The 18,111-nt window shown below is 29.7% G+C and overlaps 1 protein-coding gene across 1 annotated transcript in view; it reads right to left on the reverse strand.

The window, feature by feature from the left end:
- Window positions 1-375: 375 nt before the first annotated feature.
- LOC126841603 (uncharacterized) overlaps window positions 376-18,111 on the reverse strand; it is a 58,359-nt gene continuing 40,623 nt past the window's right edge. The window contains exon 3 of the mRNA XM_050578191.1: window positions 376-523. Within this exon, the coding sequence (XP_050434148.1) occupies window positions 489-523 (35 nt within the window). The 3' untranslated portion in view covers window positions 376-488. The remainder of the gene's footprint in view (window positions 524-18,111) is intronic.

Consider the following 18,111-nt stretch of genomic DNA (forward strand, 5'->3'; position numbering starts at 1 on the left):
GAATTTTTAAATTATATTTTGTTTATATACTCATAGTAATAAAAAAACAAAAATAGATTTTAATAAAACAATAAATACTACATATTTTAGTTACTAACATAACTTACTACATATTTTAGTTAAATAGTAGTTTTAGAGATTTAGGTCCTCTTTTTTAAGATCAATAATGGGTGTAGGTTTTTGAATCACCAGCAAAACGGAACAAATGATGTAAACTATTTCAAACTAATATGTATATTAATAATTTTTATTGTTCTTTTTTTTCTTTTTCAAATGGTATCATCAAAAAATGAAACTAATTGTTAGTTTCATTTTTTGATGATAACATTTGAAAAGGAAAAAAAAAGAACAATACAAATTAATAATATACATGTTAGTTTGAAATAGTTTACATCATTTGTTCCGTTTTGCTGGTGATTCAAAAACCTACACCCATTAATGATCTTAAAAAAAAAGACCTAAATCTCTAAAACTACTATTGATTCGAATCAGCAGTCTGTTCCTGGCGGCCGGGATATGACATCTGTAAGGATAAGAAAAGAAAACAGTCGTTAGCGACGTAAGCCTTTTTAAGGACTGGGTATTTACTTAGACAGTTTTAGAAATCTATACTTGATTCGTTAGCTAAGTGACTACTACACACTTCCTTTAAGTCTTCAAAGCGGGAATATGAATGTATGGTCAAATATGATAGTGGCCACTTAAGAAGGACGGTACTCGGATTTACATAAGAAAATTAAACAAAAAATAAGAAGAATTTATCTAAGGTTTAACATTGAGACATTGATACTAAAACAATAAAAAATGTAATAAAAAACATATAGCTCATAGGGATTAATAAGAAATTAAATTTTTTTTTCATATTATTTTTATATAATGTGATCTCAATTTTTCACAATTTTTTTTTGTTTTTACCCCCCTCTCAACTTAGACTTTTTGATAGCAACTTTTGAAACTTAGATTGTATCGTATATATACTATTACCTTTTTAAATAGAGAATAATGTATTACAAATGTTGACTGGTCGATAACCAGTTTTGGATAACTATTTTTGAAGTTATAAGAGTTTAAAAGTTAAGATGGGAGGGGAAGTGGAGTGTAGTATTATTTTTATCTGCGCGCATTTCCCAACCGCACTTCCTCTCCCATCCTAACTTTTAAACTCTTTTAACTTCAAAAATAGTTTCTCTAAACTGGTTATCGACCAGTCAACATTTGTAATACATTATTCTCTATTTAAAGAGGTAATAAAATATATACGATACCATTTAAGTTTCAAAAGTTGCCAACAAAAAATCTAAGTTGAGGGGGGGGGGGGTAAAAACAAAAACAAATTGTGAAAAATTGAGATCACATTATATAAAAATAATATGAAAAAAAAATTTAATTTCTTATTAAACCCTATGAGATATTGACTGGTTTATGATAAAAGAATCACCCTGTATAATACAGGGTCAGTAAAAAACCTCCCTCATTTCGAAATGGAACTAAGTGAACTGTGGTGCTGGTACAACAGTGGAGGGGGTATTGATCGATAGCTGTATACATGCCATTTTCTTCTGACCTTACCTAAACCAGTTTACTAGGAACCATGATAAGGGAGAAGTCTGGTTCCAACAAGACGGTGCCACAGGTTACACTTTTAACTTTCGAGAATGGCCATAGCTCTTCGTGTCATTTCCGGTATAATGGCAGCCACTGCCTGTTTGATTGCCTCCTTAAATCCCCAAACCACAAGGGGATAAATCAAGTGACCTTGGCGGTTAGGTGATGTCTCCTCGCAAAGAGAGAAGACGTCCAGGAAACATCTCTCTCAAGATTGCTAGGGAGCGCCGCGAAGTGTAATCTGTGGCACCGTCTTGTTGGAACCAGACTTCTCCCTCATCATGATTCCTAGCAATTGGTTTAGGTTAGGTCAGAAGAAAATGGCATGTATACAGCTATCGATCGATACCCACTCCACCGTTGTACCACCACCACAACTCACACAGTGCCATTTCTAAATAAGGGAGGTTTTTTTGCCGGACCCTGTATTATTACACAATCTTCGGAGCTGAAATTGTTCAAAGGTTTAAAAAACCATCTTAAAGTCTGTATATTTTTTTTTTTTTTGTAAAATTATCGAACACGGTCCTAAGAAAGTTAGAATATTCGGCATTATGAGCAGTGGGAGAGAGAGATCGAAGCTTGTGAATAACCGCACTAAACGATGTATGCTTACATCCCATATGTATATAATTATATAGCTTAGATAATGTATGCCCAAGGTAAACTCAAGTTGTCATTTATGTCCTACATGACTTTATGCAACAACTATGGTAGTGGGACAATCTCTTTATTGTCGTTATAAATAATTAAATTATTTATTTAATTGATATAATTTAATTTATTTTCAAACCGGAATTTTCTATGTAAAAAACTTTTGATCTCTGAAGTACCACACACACTTTGATCTTAGACGCCTATACGGTATATTACAACCGTCGGAAGCAATTTAATGATTTAATAGGAACAAAAGAGTATGGGTATGACACGGTATTACTACGAGAGCGAGGTCATGAGTTTATCAAAGACCGTCGCGGTAAACATTTTCCATCGGCATGTCGAATTCAAAGGGACGAAAATAATTAAGCAATTGTTTAAAACACGTTAGGATAGTTTAACAGGCTTTTGTATGATTGCATTTGTTTTCGTCTGCCGTAAGATAGAACGAGAGCAGTAACCATAATTACGCGAAGGCGCTATATATAATAGGCAGCACATATACACCACGATGAAATACGTCGGTTTTCATTGTCACGATAAAACATGTCGGTCAAAACCGACGACGAAACACTACAGTTTTTGCATCTGTCGAATCTTGATTTTAAACACGATGGGTATAACCGACGAGTAAAACCGTCGAAATTGATTATAGTGTATGGGCCCCAAAAAACCGACTTTAATAAAAACAATAATATACAGGGTGCTCCGATACCGAACCATACTAATATACGGGTGAAATTCAGGTATTTTCGTAACCAGTGCAAAATTCTCACCTTAAAAGAGGGGTCGCATCATTTTCAGCCCTTTTTGGATCCTTAACCTCAAAAACTTGAAAAAATGAAGTGACCCCTCTTTTATGGTGAGGACTTTGCGCCGGTTACGAAAATACACTTTAATTTTTTATAAATTTATTATTATCGGACTTGGGTTAATTATTCAATTTTTTACTAAACTAAAATAATAAAAACAAAGTTAATTTCTCAATTTTTGAGATAATCTAAAACGGGCAACGAGGGGCTTGTTTGTATACATACCTCACTGATATTCACCCATATATTAGTATGGTTCGGTACCGGAACACCCTGTACATACACCATGTATTATTTGAGACACACTGGCCGGAATCTCACCGATTGGGCTTGGGCTTGGTCCGGGGAATTTGCACTCTCCTGTAACGTATATGATCAATCAGTGTTTCTGTGTGTCATTATAGTTGTTTTCAAAGTATTAAATATGTTGTGTTTTTATTTGAAGGCGTCACCTTGCTACTTATTAATTACATTCAGTTAACAGTTTACTTCTAAATTTAGCCACTGGGACAACTTTTAAGTGATCATAATTGGATATAGTCTCTAATCCCTAAGGTTCAATATTTACAGATACAACCACTAATCTTACTGTAAGCATAATTAAATATAATCCCTAATTACGATAAAATAATATTTAAAACCCTTAACCATAAAAAATGATATACTCTCCGCGTAAACGACGTATTTTGACAACAATGTTGTCATCTTCAGCACTAACGACAGACTGAGTCGTCCTCAGTTTATTATATATAACCATAAGCTGCTTAAGTTTTTCCCCTAATAATGGCTTACAACCGTATTAGGAGGTACTGGTTAATTATTATTTTAGCGCAGGTTTTGCTGACTGTAATATAGTTCCTAAAGGATTCGGAGCTGGCCATTGGCTTTGTCAATGTTGTTTAACTTTGAGTGTGTTCCACGTCCGCTGGTTAGAGTGGATATACTAATACAAAACGCACACGGCAATAATATCAAGGACAAAAAGTGTTGTAAATTATCCATTAATGTTAAGTGTCGAATTTTATAGTTAACTAAAGTTTATAAAACTATATTATATTCCCTTTTTCCAGTCAGTACCAATTGTATATGAATTGTTAAATCGATTTACAGAGAACACATAAATGAGACTATTACAATTTTTAAAAGAGGAACTGCAATTTCAAGTGGTAAACTTGGGAAACCATCATATTATTGTAACAGATTACGAAACTGCATTACGAAATACAGTTAGAACGGTAATACCAGAGACTCAATTAATGGGTTGATGGTTTCTCTATAACCAGGTAAACCCACACAGGATAGGAACATCACGAATAAGGTAATACTTAATCTAAAAAACATTTTTAAAAACATGCTTTTCTAAAAAATAGTAAAAATTGAACTAAAAAGTAATAAATAATTTTATTAAAAGAACGATTTACCAATCAATTGTAGCACCATTTTATTTAAAATGTCAATTACTTTGAAAATAATCGAAAATTAACTACAATTTTAAACAATGTTAAACATCTTTAATTTTTGACTAAAAAGAAAAGCGTGGGCCCTATTCAACAAAGTACAAATTCATTGAGTTAGGTATTATGAAATGTTTGTCACACATACAAATATTGAACCAAATTTAAATTACCAAAGAACATACAATATACAACATTATCTGATAAATTTAAAAGAGACTTTGTTGAATAAGGTCCACGCTTTTCTTTTTAGTAAAAAATTAAAGATGTTTAACATTATTTAAAATTGTAGTTCATTTTTGGTTATTTTCAAAGTAATTGACATTTTAAATAAAATGTGCTACAATTGAATGATAAATTGTTCTTGTAATAAAATTATTTTTTACTTTTTTGTTTACTTTTTATTTTGTAGTTAGTACGTGATATGGTGAATAACTAATAAATCATAAATGATAATTATCTACAATAAAACAAATAATAACATTATTTAGAATTTAGAATGTGTTTTTAATACAATATAGGTATATCATACTGTTAGTGTTCTGACAAGAAAAACAGTGTTTTATACAAGAAAACAAAACGTTTTTGTTTTATATTAATTAACTGCGGTTAACTGGGTTTATTAACTTTACTTCATTTGTTAAATGTTATAATTCTGAATGATGAATCCTACAAAACACTTTTAAAAAAAAATAATTAAACTACCGTACACATTATATGTTACACATTTAATAACGAACTAAATGTTAGGTTTAGCAGGAAAGCTTTATTGTGACAAAAAGACCACTGATATTATTGCCATTTTCTCATTTAATTTAACAAAGTGTTTGTTAAATAAGAAAAATACGGCTTTCCTTAATTTTTTCAACGTTTTTGCCCTGTCATCTAATGAATGAGTTTGCTGGAAAAAAAACATACACACTAAGAATTGTATAGTATAGGTTTATACGATTGGGTTTCTTTTCAGCATTACTTGACAATACAATCAAATAATAACTGACGAACACAATGATGTCGAGTCATATGACAATAAGAATATTTTTTTACAATAAGATAAAAAACACTATGTACCTTTGTATAGGTACATTTGGTCATTACTTAGATTCATCCCTCCTTGTAAAAACTGCAACCTTATTTTATCCCCTACGAATGACGTCGTAAGGAACTTTGTAAATAAAATAAACTTTAACAATCGGAACAGTGAAACAATATTAAAATGTCATTAGAGTACCTAACACATTATATGATATATTACACGATTATTCCCACTACATACATTCTTTAACACAGGAACGCGACAACTCAACATCAATTGGTCTGAACAGCGAACATGTTAAGAAAATATTGTATTGTACGTTTTTTAAACAATTTTTTATCCCGATTAAAAATCACTTAGAACAGTACTAGAACACTTGGGCAAATACAATTTTTTTTTAACGCGACAAGTATTTTTTAATATAGCTATTTAATAATTTTAGAATATTTTCGAAATAGAAGGTTTTTTTTAAGGATTGAAAAGTATAATTTTCATATTTATACTGTGTTAATGTGACAAACCTGTTGTTTACTGTTTACATGGTTACATACATAAACAACATTGAGAACATTTAAATTTGAAGTTTCCTATTAAAAATTGAATATTCTTTAGAATTTAACGGGCCTCGTTAATCCATCTTTATTTCTTTTTACGATAAATAGGTTTAAAACAATAGAGATGAACATTTTTTTTTTTCAAATAAGTCTTTTTTCAACATTTTTTTTATCCTGTTGATGAAACACAAAGAATATTCAATTTAGGCGATTTCATAAAAACTTACAGACTTTCGAGTGAAATGGGTCTTAATTTTTTATCTTTAAAATTTTAACTATACAAATTTAAATAAAGTAAAGATAAGAATTACTGTTTTCAAATTATAATATTTTATAAAGAAAGCATTTTAAATTCCTATGTGGTTTTAAGTACTCGTAGTTTTGCTCTTAGACACCATAAAAATATCTTTAAACAAGACCATCTTTTTTTTTTTAATAAACTTTGTACAAGAACAGTTAAATCCCTAACCTCCTTAAGCCTAACATCAGCATCACATAATATACAGTATACACATTTAACAATTTTTGTTTCATACGACTCTTTTTCATCGGGCTTTGTTTTTTCAGGTATTATTTTGAGAAAACTTATTATAAACGCTTTTGATGTTTGCTATAACGAGTATAATTTTTAAAGATTTTATCTTTAAAATTTTAACTATACAAATTTAAATAAAGTAAAGATAAGAATTACTGTTTTCAAATTATAATATTAATTACTTTTCCAATGTTTTTTTATCCCGTTAAAACAAAGATTTTTAGTTTATTTCGATAACTATTTGCAGTCTATAATATTGAACTTTTTATTATAAAGAGTTTTAATATAGTAGGATAAGAATTTTCAAATAAAATATATATTTTATCCAACTTTTTTTCGGCGTGTCCACGTGAGTAGACGGTAGTGTTAAAACGGCTTTTATCTCTTTCATAATAACATTATGTATGTACGCCATAATAAATTTACAGTGTTCTGTTCACGACTAAAAAGGCCGGAGGAAATTCAATTTAAATATCAAAGCAAATTTTGCATTTCATTATTGCAGTCGCAAAGTAATCAAAAACCATAGCAGGAGTAACCAACCATAATAGTATTCAAATGCAATTTCATTTCATTATCCAAGTAGGTACAACCGTGTTTTCAAAGGAATCGATTGTAAACATCATTAAAATCAAGTAACAGAGAAAAGAGCAAGGCATTTTGTTTAAAAGTTGGTATACCGTTAAATCATAGGCGTGCAAATAGCTCTTTCCAAACCCCTTGCACTTAATTATACAACCAGACAGGCAATTAATTGCAGTGAGTGCATACACCATTGTCTCTCGTGCACATTACACTCGACTTTGACAGTAAGAAACAATATGTGTTACGCGTTTAACGCGTAACACACTTGTCTACCTTCGCATAAAATTCAACTATAGTCTACCCTTGAAACATTTCAATAAACGTCTCTCACTTGTAAATATTGTACAATATATATTTATTCAATGCTTGTACCCTAACGTGTCACAGAGATGCACTTTTATATAAAATAATAAAAATGGTTCGGGCGGTTTCCTTTGAACTACACAATTGTTAGAATGCTTTTTTAGCGAACTCATTCATTAGATGACATTGCAGAAACGTTAAAAAAAATTTAAAAAGCCATATTTTTCTTATTTAACAAACACTTTGTTTAATTGATCCTTTTTTTTATGTTTTCTAGATACACCATTCAGAATTACTACATCGAAATTACAAATTAAGTAAAGTTATTTATTATTAATTGAAATTAATATCAAACTACCAATTATTAACATTACTGACAACTAACAATAAAGCCAATTAACCTTATTTAATACAGGGCGATCATTTTATCGCCAACCACTTTCAATTTTTGTTGTTTAATTTAACAAAAAAATATTTTGTTAAATTGCATCATAGGCCTCACTATATTATTATTGACGTGTCCGGTATGACATGCATAAACTAATGAAAACGGTTCCGACGATTTCCACAAAAAAACCCTTTGACATTTTACACTCAAACAGGAGATTCGTTTTACCATGTCAAAAGCCGTGTGCAATATGTATTTAAAAAGCATTTAGAAAGCATTTTAAATTCCTATGTGTTTTTAAGTACTCGTAGTTTTGCTCTTAGACACCATAAAAATATCTTTAAACAAGACCATCTTTTTTTTTTTAATAAACTTTCTACAAGAACAGTTAAATCCCTAACCTCCTTAAGCCTAACATCAGCATCACATAATATACAGTATACACATTTAACAATTTTTGTTTCATACGACTCTTTTTCATCGGGCTTTGTTTTTTCAGGTATTATTTTGAGAAAACTTATTATAAACGCTTTTGATGTTTGCTATAACGAGTATAATTTTTAAAGATTTTAGTACAATATTAAATTAATTTCTCGCATTACAAGGAATTATTCAAATTTTATCGATTAAAAAAAATTCTATTATATTTTGCATGACCGCAGTGGCGTATTTACGGGGAAGGATATGGGGAATTGATCCCCCCCCTTGGCCTTTTTTTTTTTAGTTAATGTTTTCCGTATTTCAATATGTAATTACTTTTAAGTATATCTGTTTCTAAAAATTCGTAATGGGTATCGCATAATTGTACTCTTATGTTTTATTGCTCCATATTCAATTGATAATGAATGATAACAAAATTATACACACGTTTTTTATTGTGAAATTTATGCATTCAAATTTTGTATTTTAATTTGGCTCTACATCGAAAACTCACACAACTTTTAATGATGCGTTGCATAAAGAATTAATAAATTTAATGGTTAATTAAAATTGTATGGACCAATCACTGACCACTAAATTTCTATCTCTATTTCTAAACATCTATTGGTTCATTAAAAGTTAATTTAATATGAATTATATAAGTTACATATTGTTAATATTGTATTATTAAATTTATTATTAATTAAGTACTTGAAAATTATTATATCACGGTATAAATAAAAACATTTTTTTTATTTATTCTTGTTTTACATTTTACTCCAAAATCCATTAACTCTTAAAAATATTTTGTACTTTTCCTGTGTCCTCACTGCCACACCAGAACGATGCTTTTCTAGTTTAATGAGGATTAAGTCCTATCTAAGGAACAGTATGACAGAAGTAAATATTTTTTTTCTTTTTATTATTGGAATATAATTATAAATTAGTACCTAATTAGTAATTAGTTAATAGTTTATTTATTTATTATTAGAACAGACTGAATGGGTTGGCTTTATTGGCATGTCACCGGTCAATAAAAATGTTGCCAGATGAGGTTATCGATGAACTAAGTCTCCAAAAAAATAAAAAAATAGATTTTGTGTTATGATTATGACAGTATATAAGAAAATTATGTTTAAATGCCACTACTATAATAGTATAGTGTAACTTAAATATTATTTTCTTATTATTCTAGGAATAATACATTATAAATAATTTTTTAAGTTATAATTAAGAGTCATAAGTTTGGTGGATTTTAAAATTAAAATATTGTTGTTATGCTGTTTAGTTGCTTGGGGGGTGTGGGGGGCGAAGCTCCGCACAAGTCTGTGGAATATTATTTATTTCATCCCCCTCCTAAACGAATTCCTAAATACGCCACTGCATGACCGTATATACTCTGTTTAAAGATTATCAATTGCTTAACAATACTGAAATCATATTATACAGGTTATATTTTTAGACTTAAAGTATAGTTTGTATAAATTACCGTTAGCAAATTAATTTAAATAGTTACAAACAGTATTTCAATTTACATCAATAAATAGAATCAAGTGAAGCAATTATAAACACACAAAACAAATTTAAATTCTTTTAGCTTCAATGCGGAGCTGAGAAGGTATTGTACTTTATCGGACCAAACATTTTAAATATCCATCATTGCCCTTTTAAAATGGAGAAAAACCCCCCAAAAAAATTACATATTTGTTCACATAAAATTACGGCACTCCTTAATTTTTTTTTTAAATAGTATAATTAGTAATTTATTATAGACGAACGATCAACCCTAATCGTACCTATCCACCCTAATACTAGAAATACAATTTTATGCACAATATTGCCATTACGTTGTAACGCGATAAAATTCTATATTGGCGTTGCTATGTGTGAGTGTATCAGGTAATGTAGTCAATAACAGAATATGTATTTTATATTCAGTTCCATTTCCTGCTATGGTACTATAGTCGTAAGTGCACTATGACGTACTTAAGAAATGAAACGATTTGTTTTTTTTTGTAATTAGTATGAATTACTAATGAATGAATGGTGAATTTTAAATTGATTTCAACAAAGGAGAAAAAAACAAACACAATTTTTTTGCGTTGGCATTCAATTTTTTGCATTTTTACATGCTTTTCTTTAGCTTGCTAACACGTACGTACGTACGTTTGTACGAGTATTTTTCAAATCTTGCAAAATTAATTTAACTCACTTCCCGATGTCTTATAGGGATGTACTTGGGGTCTAAGATGTACTTGGCACAGACACTCATCTTAGATGACAATACAATATCCTGTAATCATATTGGGACTCGGACATCCAGGTCGCCCTACACAGGGTCAAATAAGGGGGTCATTTCACTAAAATTTCATGTTTTTACCAAATCTTCCAAAATTAATTTAGTAATCTATTCAGCAATTATTAAATACTTTTAATAGGACTAAAAAGTAAAAAAATAAAATAAATAAATTTAATAAAAACTTTTTTAAAAACATGCTTTTCTAAAAAAAAAAAGTAGTAAAAAGGGAACTAAAAAGTAATAAAAAATAATTTTATTACAAGAACAATTTACCAATCAATTGTAGCATATTTTATTTAAAATGTCAATTACTTTGAAAACAACCAAAAATTAACTACAATTTTAAATAATGTTAAACATCTTTAATTTTTTACTAAAAAGAAAATAGTAGGCCCTATTCAACAAAGTCCCTAATAAATTGATCAGCTAATGTTTTATATTGCAAGTTCTTTTGTAATTTAAATTTAGTTTAATATTTGTGTGTGACACATACATTTCATAATACTTAACTCAATGAATTTGGAATTTGTTGAATAAACAAACACAGTTTTTTATTTATTAATTTTATTTTTTTACTTTTTAGTCCTATTAAAGGTATTTAATAATTGCTGAATAGATCAGATAGATAGGGCTAGTAGTATTATTTGTAGAAGCACAGTCTTAAAACTTATGGGACACACTGTTTATGCAACGTAATTCTACCTGTCGCTGTGATTTTTCTTTTTTCCAAAATCTCATACTTTCGAATCATCATGCAAAACGAGAAGTCGTGGTTTTTCTTTTATTTATTTTTGTTTTCCTTCGACAATAGCACTCGAGAACAGCCGATGTGGTACGTGTACACGTTGCTAACTTATTCATATTGCGCGCTTCCGCTTTGGTCGGGAATAAAGAGAAAAAAGCTATTAAATAATTATTTTTTTCGCAGAGAGACTTGGCTGAAATTTTTGGCGAAAACCGAAAGGTTTTCTTTTTTATTAATTTATTATTTACATTAATATATACATTAATAATTGATAATATAATAATAATAAATAACTATTATTGTTATATTTATTTTATTATTCATTTTTTAGATACAGAACTTTGAAATTTATTCTTTATCTTAAGAACATCTGTTATACACGAAAACACTCAAATATTGCGTATGGTGTGTCCGGTCATGGTCAGACAGCGTTGTTGTAGCTGGTTCATATCTGTACGTCGCACGACATTTTTTTTTCAACTTTTAAAATATTACTTTTAAATATTATACAATAGGAATTTTATGCCCAATAATTAAATAATAATGCTATCATTATTATTATTATTTTATTATTAATAAAATACTATTTCACATAATAAAATAAAATAAACAGTAAATTAACCTTTGGCTTGAATCACTTAATAGTGTAATGTCATCCTGAGACTTTTTTTTTTTTTTACGGAGCTCAGTGTAATGTCACTCATATTATGATACTTAATGAAATAATAAAAGAATTACACTCATGTTATGATAAAAAATAATCACTATTACAGCTGCCGCGCTGATAATAGGTAAATCAGCCACTATCCGCCCGGTAAAAGCTTAGACGCCCCTGCGCCTTCGTCACCCCAACCACCGACGCCAACGGCGCGGCGAAGGGGCTAAACGCAGACACCCCCGTCACCGCCACTACAACCGCCGACGGCAAAGGGACCAGACGCAGACGGCGTACACTGCCGTCCGACGAGTCACGAGGCTAACCGAGACCGTAACGCCGGCGACCTACCTAACCTAACCGTATTTAACTTCTAAATTTCCAAAAAATAAGGGTATTATATTAGACTAAAAGAAGTTTGAAAAAAAAATTTGAGGAGGTCAGGCCGATGACCGCGTGATTTGACTCAGAATGCCCCATATATATAATGATATTCAGCTAAAAAAACAAAATAAATATATTGTTTATTACTTGTATTTTATTTATATCAAACAAATGTTTTAAAAAATTTGTCTACAAAAATTTCTATAAAGTGACACCATTTATATGATTTTTTAAAATTGTATTTTTGACACGTTATAATTTGAAATATGATAACTTCGATATAGTCTGATTTATGAAAGATTGTTTTTTCTTTAATTTTCAAACAAATTATATTAATAAATTCCTAGCCGGGTGATACTGCTGAGTGTCTTCCCTTAACGATAATTGATTAATATCATGTATACAACGTTCACCGCATTTACTTTTTGTAGTCACTGTTGAATAGATTGTAAAATATATTTGCTGACAAAAAAAAAATTAATTTGCAGATAGAGCTAATATATGATTTATAATAGGTATTCTATTCCGGAAAACTTTTATTGAATCACTAATTTTGTCTACAGTTAGAATTAAATATTGAAAACAAAATTGAATTTTAATTTGTTGCTACCTATAGTTTTTGGATTAATATTTTTTGCTTTTATATGTTTTCGAGTTTTAGCCAAGGATGATAAGACAAAAGCGTATGAGGTACTTAAACAAATATTAAGTCGCTACAAATGTTCCCATATTTTGTTCTGAAAAATATTATTAAATATAATTTTTTTCCAAATAGTATAATGCATTTTTTAAACTGGCGCGTCTAAAGCTAAATATATGTAAAATATATTGATATATTATGATATGAAATATAAATTATAGTAACTCATTACTCCATAAAATGACACCTAATCTTCATAAAACATCATAAACTAAATCATATGTAAGTAGGGTGATTAGAATACAATTATCCAAAACCCATGTTTTAATTAATCATAATTATTATTATTTGTATTCAAATATGTAAGGATAAAAAATTATAAAGCGTTATTAAAACAATATTATCCAAGTCCTGACATTTATAAATGTGTATTTATTTAAATATACTAAGTCCCGCCTGACCATGGAAACGCGTACCGCTGCCAAAATAATGTGTTTAGACTGTAGTGGGTAGGATTTAATATAAAAAGATATAGAAAGAATTAACGACTTTTATGTTCCTCCTTTTTATATAAATAGTTTATAAAATATGCAGAATGATTAATGATAATTAAATCCTGTTTATAATTATTTAAGTAATCAACCAATATATATATTTGTATACACAAATCATTTTTAAATCAAGTTTCACCTACGCCATTGTTTCTTAATAATTTACTAATAGTCCTACTAGGCTGACGTAACATATGTAGTTCGATAAGCATTTGTTTTTCAGTAAAAGGCGGCGTAAACACTGGGAACAATAGGATTTTTTTTTATTACAAAATGATTTAAGGGAGCAGTTAACAGTTACCATTTACGTTATTTTTCCAATACTATTGTACATATTAAAATAACGTTAGAGCTATCTAAAAACTGATACTGTACATAGTTTTACAAATAAAACCCTCTATCCTACAATTTTACAGAACTTGATGAAAAAATTGAAATTAGCCGACTGACTTCTAAACATTTCTTTCTGTTTTAAACCATTGCTTACTGAGCCCGTGAAGTAAGCAACACCAGATACTTGATTTTCAACATATCATATAAATTTAATATCATTCAAAAAAAAAAATTTTGTACTCAAGCAAGTAGCACACTCGCTTTATTAGTAGTAAAACGTTTCTGATCTGACAGATAGGTAGACTTACACTACAGTTATCAGCACTTAGCATGCAAAATACTTTTTCGAAACTAGATATGAATTCTGATTACTAGATAAAGGTACCATGAATTATAACGGCATTACTTTAAAACGTAGTGCGCTAGCTCGACACCGTGGCCGGCGTAGCCGGGCACCCTCCTCAGAACCGCTGTGTACTGACATATAACATACTACGTTTGAACAAATTTTGTTTCACAAAGGTAAACCTTAACAGAAATTTAGCCGACTGACCTCTAGACATTTTTATCTGTTTTCAACTCATAAAGTTAAGCGGGGTGACACCACTTTTACCAAAGACTATTTCCATACTTGGCAGCGAGTGGTCGTGAGCGTGGCTGGCGTAGCCGGGTACAGTACCGGGAATCCGTGACCTACCCACCCGACTTGGGCGGAGCCTCCAGCTTGACCGAAGGTCGAGTATCAGTATATAAAACGAATAAATACAGTCTGCAATTTGTACTATCACACATTGTATAAATTGTCCCTATTTTGTATATATTAATGAAGATGTCAAAAAAATAGTTTATAGATCGCAAATTATACACTAAAAATGGAGCCAAGCCAAAAAAAATGTCCCTTTTTCCCCGACAAAATTGAGTTAATCACCCTCTATATAAACGATGTAGGTAAGTGGGTGGTGCGCAGAAGTACTTTTAAGACGATAGCACGCACATGACGTGACGGCGACGACAGTAATATAATGATATATTATTTAAAAATAACATAGCAAACTTTGTAAGGAAGAAATTAAAAAAAACAAAGACCAAAATTGATACCGATAAAAGTCTTATAAGTAACTATTTCAGTTAGGATTATGTTGAAGGGCTATTGATTATAAAATTGGTCACATTGATTGCATACTTTTAGCCAGTATACCGAGATACGTAGTAATTAACGTACGGTACACTGTACGTTCTATAACTAATAATTATTAAAAAGTCAAACGTTATTATTGTTCGCTTTAAAGTTTCCTGTTTTGTGTAATAATGGATCGCTAACATAATATGTACCTATCTAGTTTTAAAAAAGTTTGTTCAACTTATGTACGTTGAACAAAAACTTCTCTACTAAAAACCGTCTCTAAAAAAAAAAAAGACTTGAGAATAATGTATTTTCCTTGTGAAAATTTCTGACTTTTCTGATATTGAGTTTTATTAGTTTGTTTATTAGTACTAATTGTGTTAGCCTTTTACTAGACGTAATACTGTTTTATTATAATATAAAGTTCTAAAAGTTTCAACTCTTTTAATTTGTATTAAAAGAATATATTATATACATTCGTTTCATAATAATATTATGAATTTACTGATAGTGCGCTGCACGATACAAAGTTGGAATAGGTACTTCAGAATATCCCAGACCACTTCACAATATAAAATCATAAAATACTGACTTTTATTATTGCTACAGCAGAAATTAAATTTACATAAAATACGGTAGTTGAACACATGCTAACATTGATCATGTACTTAGTACTATACAAGACAATTCAATTTTCATTACAATACACTATTCATCTAATTACATTATATTAAAAAGTTATATATTTTATTTTATTCAAACATTATTTTAAAGAGATCGTTTTAGGGAACTTTTCACTAAATCTTTATTTATCACGTATATTTTTTTATATTTTCGCCATTTTTTTATTATTATTTGTCAACTCAAAATATATTAAATATATTGTCAATATTATAATACATTACATTATAATCACATATTATATTATAGTGTATTTTATCCATATGAAACCGTTACTTTCAAACAGAAATTCCCGCATTCAGAAATAATAATATACTATTCAGTGATGTATTTTATATATTTATATAATTTTTTCATACCTACTAAAAAAAATATATTTGCAAACCTTTTATTCATATGGTATAATATGCTGATTATTTTAATTTAATTAAGTGTTAAAACCGGAAAACCTACTTCACGATACGTATAACAAGAGACAGGTAAATATTTATAAAGTAATCGCAGTTTTATCATGCATACACAATGCGCAGCGTTATGGACACCGTTGAAAAAAAAACATTTTTGTGTATAATATGAATATTTATAATCAGCTGAAATGAAAATATACAACAACCATTTAATCCTTTTTAGCTTTAATGCGGAGGAGCGATGCTAATGGTTTTACATTGATATGGGGTTTTTTTTTAGTCTGTATACACTGTAACTTTTTTAATACTAGACCATTTCCTTCGAGTAGTAACTCTATAAATCACAAATTTCATCTAGTTTGTACTTTGGAAGGGGGGGGGGGTAAAAGTTGAAAACGTTTACTTATTCACAGCTACAATTTTAAAAACAAAAAACAAAATACTAGTTTTAAAGTTAGAAATTTCACTGGCTATAATTTCGAAAAAAAGAGTCGGATCGAGTTGAAATGTATGAGGAATATTTTTATTAGGTATCCCCGCACACGTCAATAGTCTTAAATTTTAATTATACCCATTTCCCATTCCTCTAGGGGATGTGAGTTTTTTTTGGTTTTTTAACCGTAATTTTAAGATAACATATTAAACTAAGAATAAATTCAGGACTACGGGGTTTTTTATTAATTGCCGAAAAACTGCGTTTACGCAGATTTTGTATATTTTAACACAAACACCTTAAATCTTCAACTAACATTTCGGTGGTGACACGGCAAAAGGGTCTAAGCGACATATTTCATAGTTTTCAGGATGGCCACTAAACGTTCTTTTTGTGATTTTAATATTTTTTTTTTTTTAAGTTTCCTATAACCTTTTTTTAGTAAGAATTGGTAATTTTTCGATTATATAATTATATTATAATATATATGAATTATAATATATTTTTCTAACCAATAGTATAAGCCGTGTCATCAGCGATTTGGTGGATGACCGCCTCCGCGATTTCATGTGTTATGTGTCTTCCCTTTTTCAGCAATCGTTATCAGTGTCCGGGGCTATGTGTCAATGGCCGCCACGCCGGTATTAACCCGTTCATGTTTTGCATACAACTTAAGAGGACGCCGGCCATTTTTAAGGAGTAAAGTATAGGCAATTTTTCGAAAATTCTTAATTTAGAGTTTGAACTATAATGCATACTTATTAATGCAGTAATGAGGATACTTTGTCGATTGTCATTTTATTTGTCAGACTATCACAGTCATTTCTATAGGATAAATTTACAATTGTTTCCCTTCAAAACTGCTTTGCGCGAATTTATTTTTCTCAGGCTTATATATAGTTAAGGAAAGAAATTAATACATATTATTTATGACAAAATTATCTGTGTTCCATCATCCGTATTTTTTCGATATACCTAATACAACCAACGCTATATCATTTTTAAAAAAGTCAAAAAAGTCCTTTCTTAATTAACTAATTATTCATGAACTGGTTAAAACATTAAAAAAGGGCGACGATAGAACACAGCCAATGCTGTTGTCTATACCTATTATGTAAAAATGTGGTTTTTTAGTTTTTATTATAACCTTTGTAAAATTAATCTGCGCAAGGCGGATTTTTGAAGAAAATAACGGGTGTATGACATCCCCTTAACGTCAGAACGCGGTAGATGTACCGGACAATTTATAACGCCTCCATGATACGTACGGTACTCGATAAAGCATAAAATATACTATGAATACGTCAGTCGTGTACTAATTGTAGGTGAGGTAGTACCGTGGATTTATCCGTTCTCACAAGCTATTACTTTAATTAAAGTCTCTACTTCAATAGTTACGCCGACTGTCCAACTGCCCACGTGTATTGGACAATTATTAAATTTGCATCCCTTTTAAAGAACAAAACGCTAGAAATTATTCTCTGTAAAGGCTTTTGTTTAATTTTAATATA

This window comes from Adelges cooleyi, unplaced genomic scaffold (assembly GCF_023614345.1).
Source record: "Adelges cooleyi isolate 19-005CV unplaced genomic scaffold, UGA_ACOO_1.1 ACOO_flye_CR_arks_rails_tigmint_CR_PRNA_397, whole genome shotgun sequence".
NCBI lineage: Eukaryota > Metazoa > Arthropoda > Insecta > Hemiptera > Adelgidae > Adelges > Adelges cooleyi.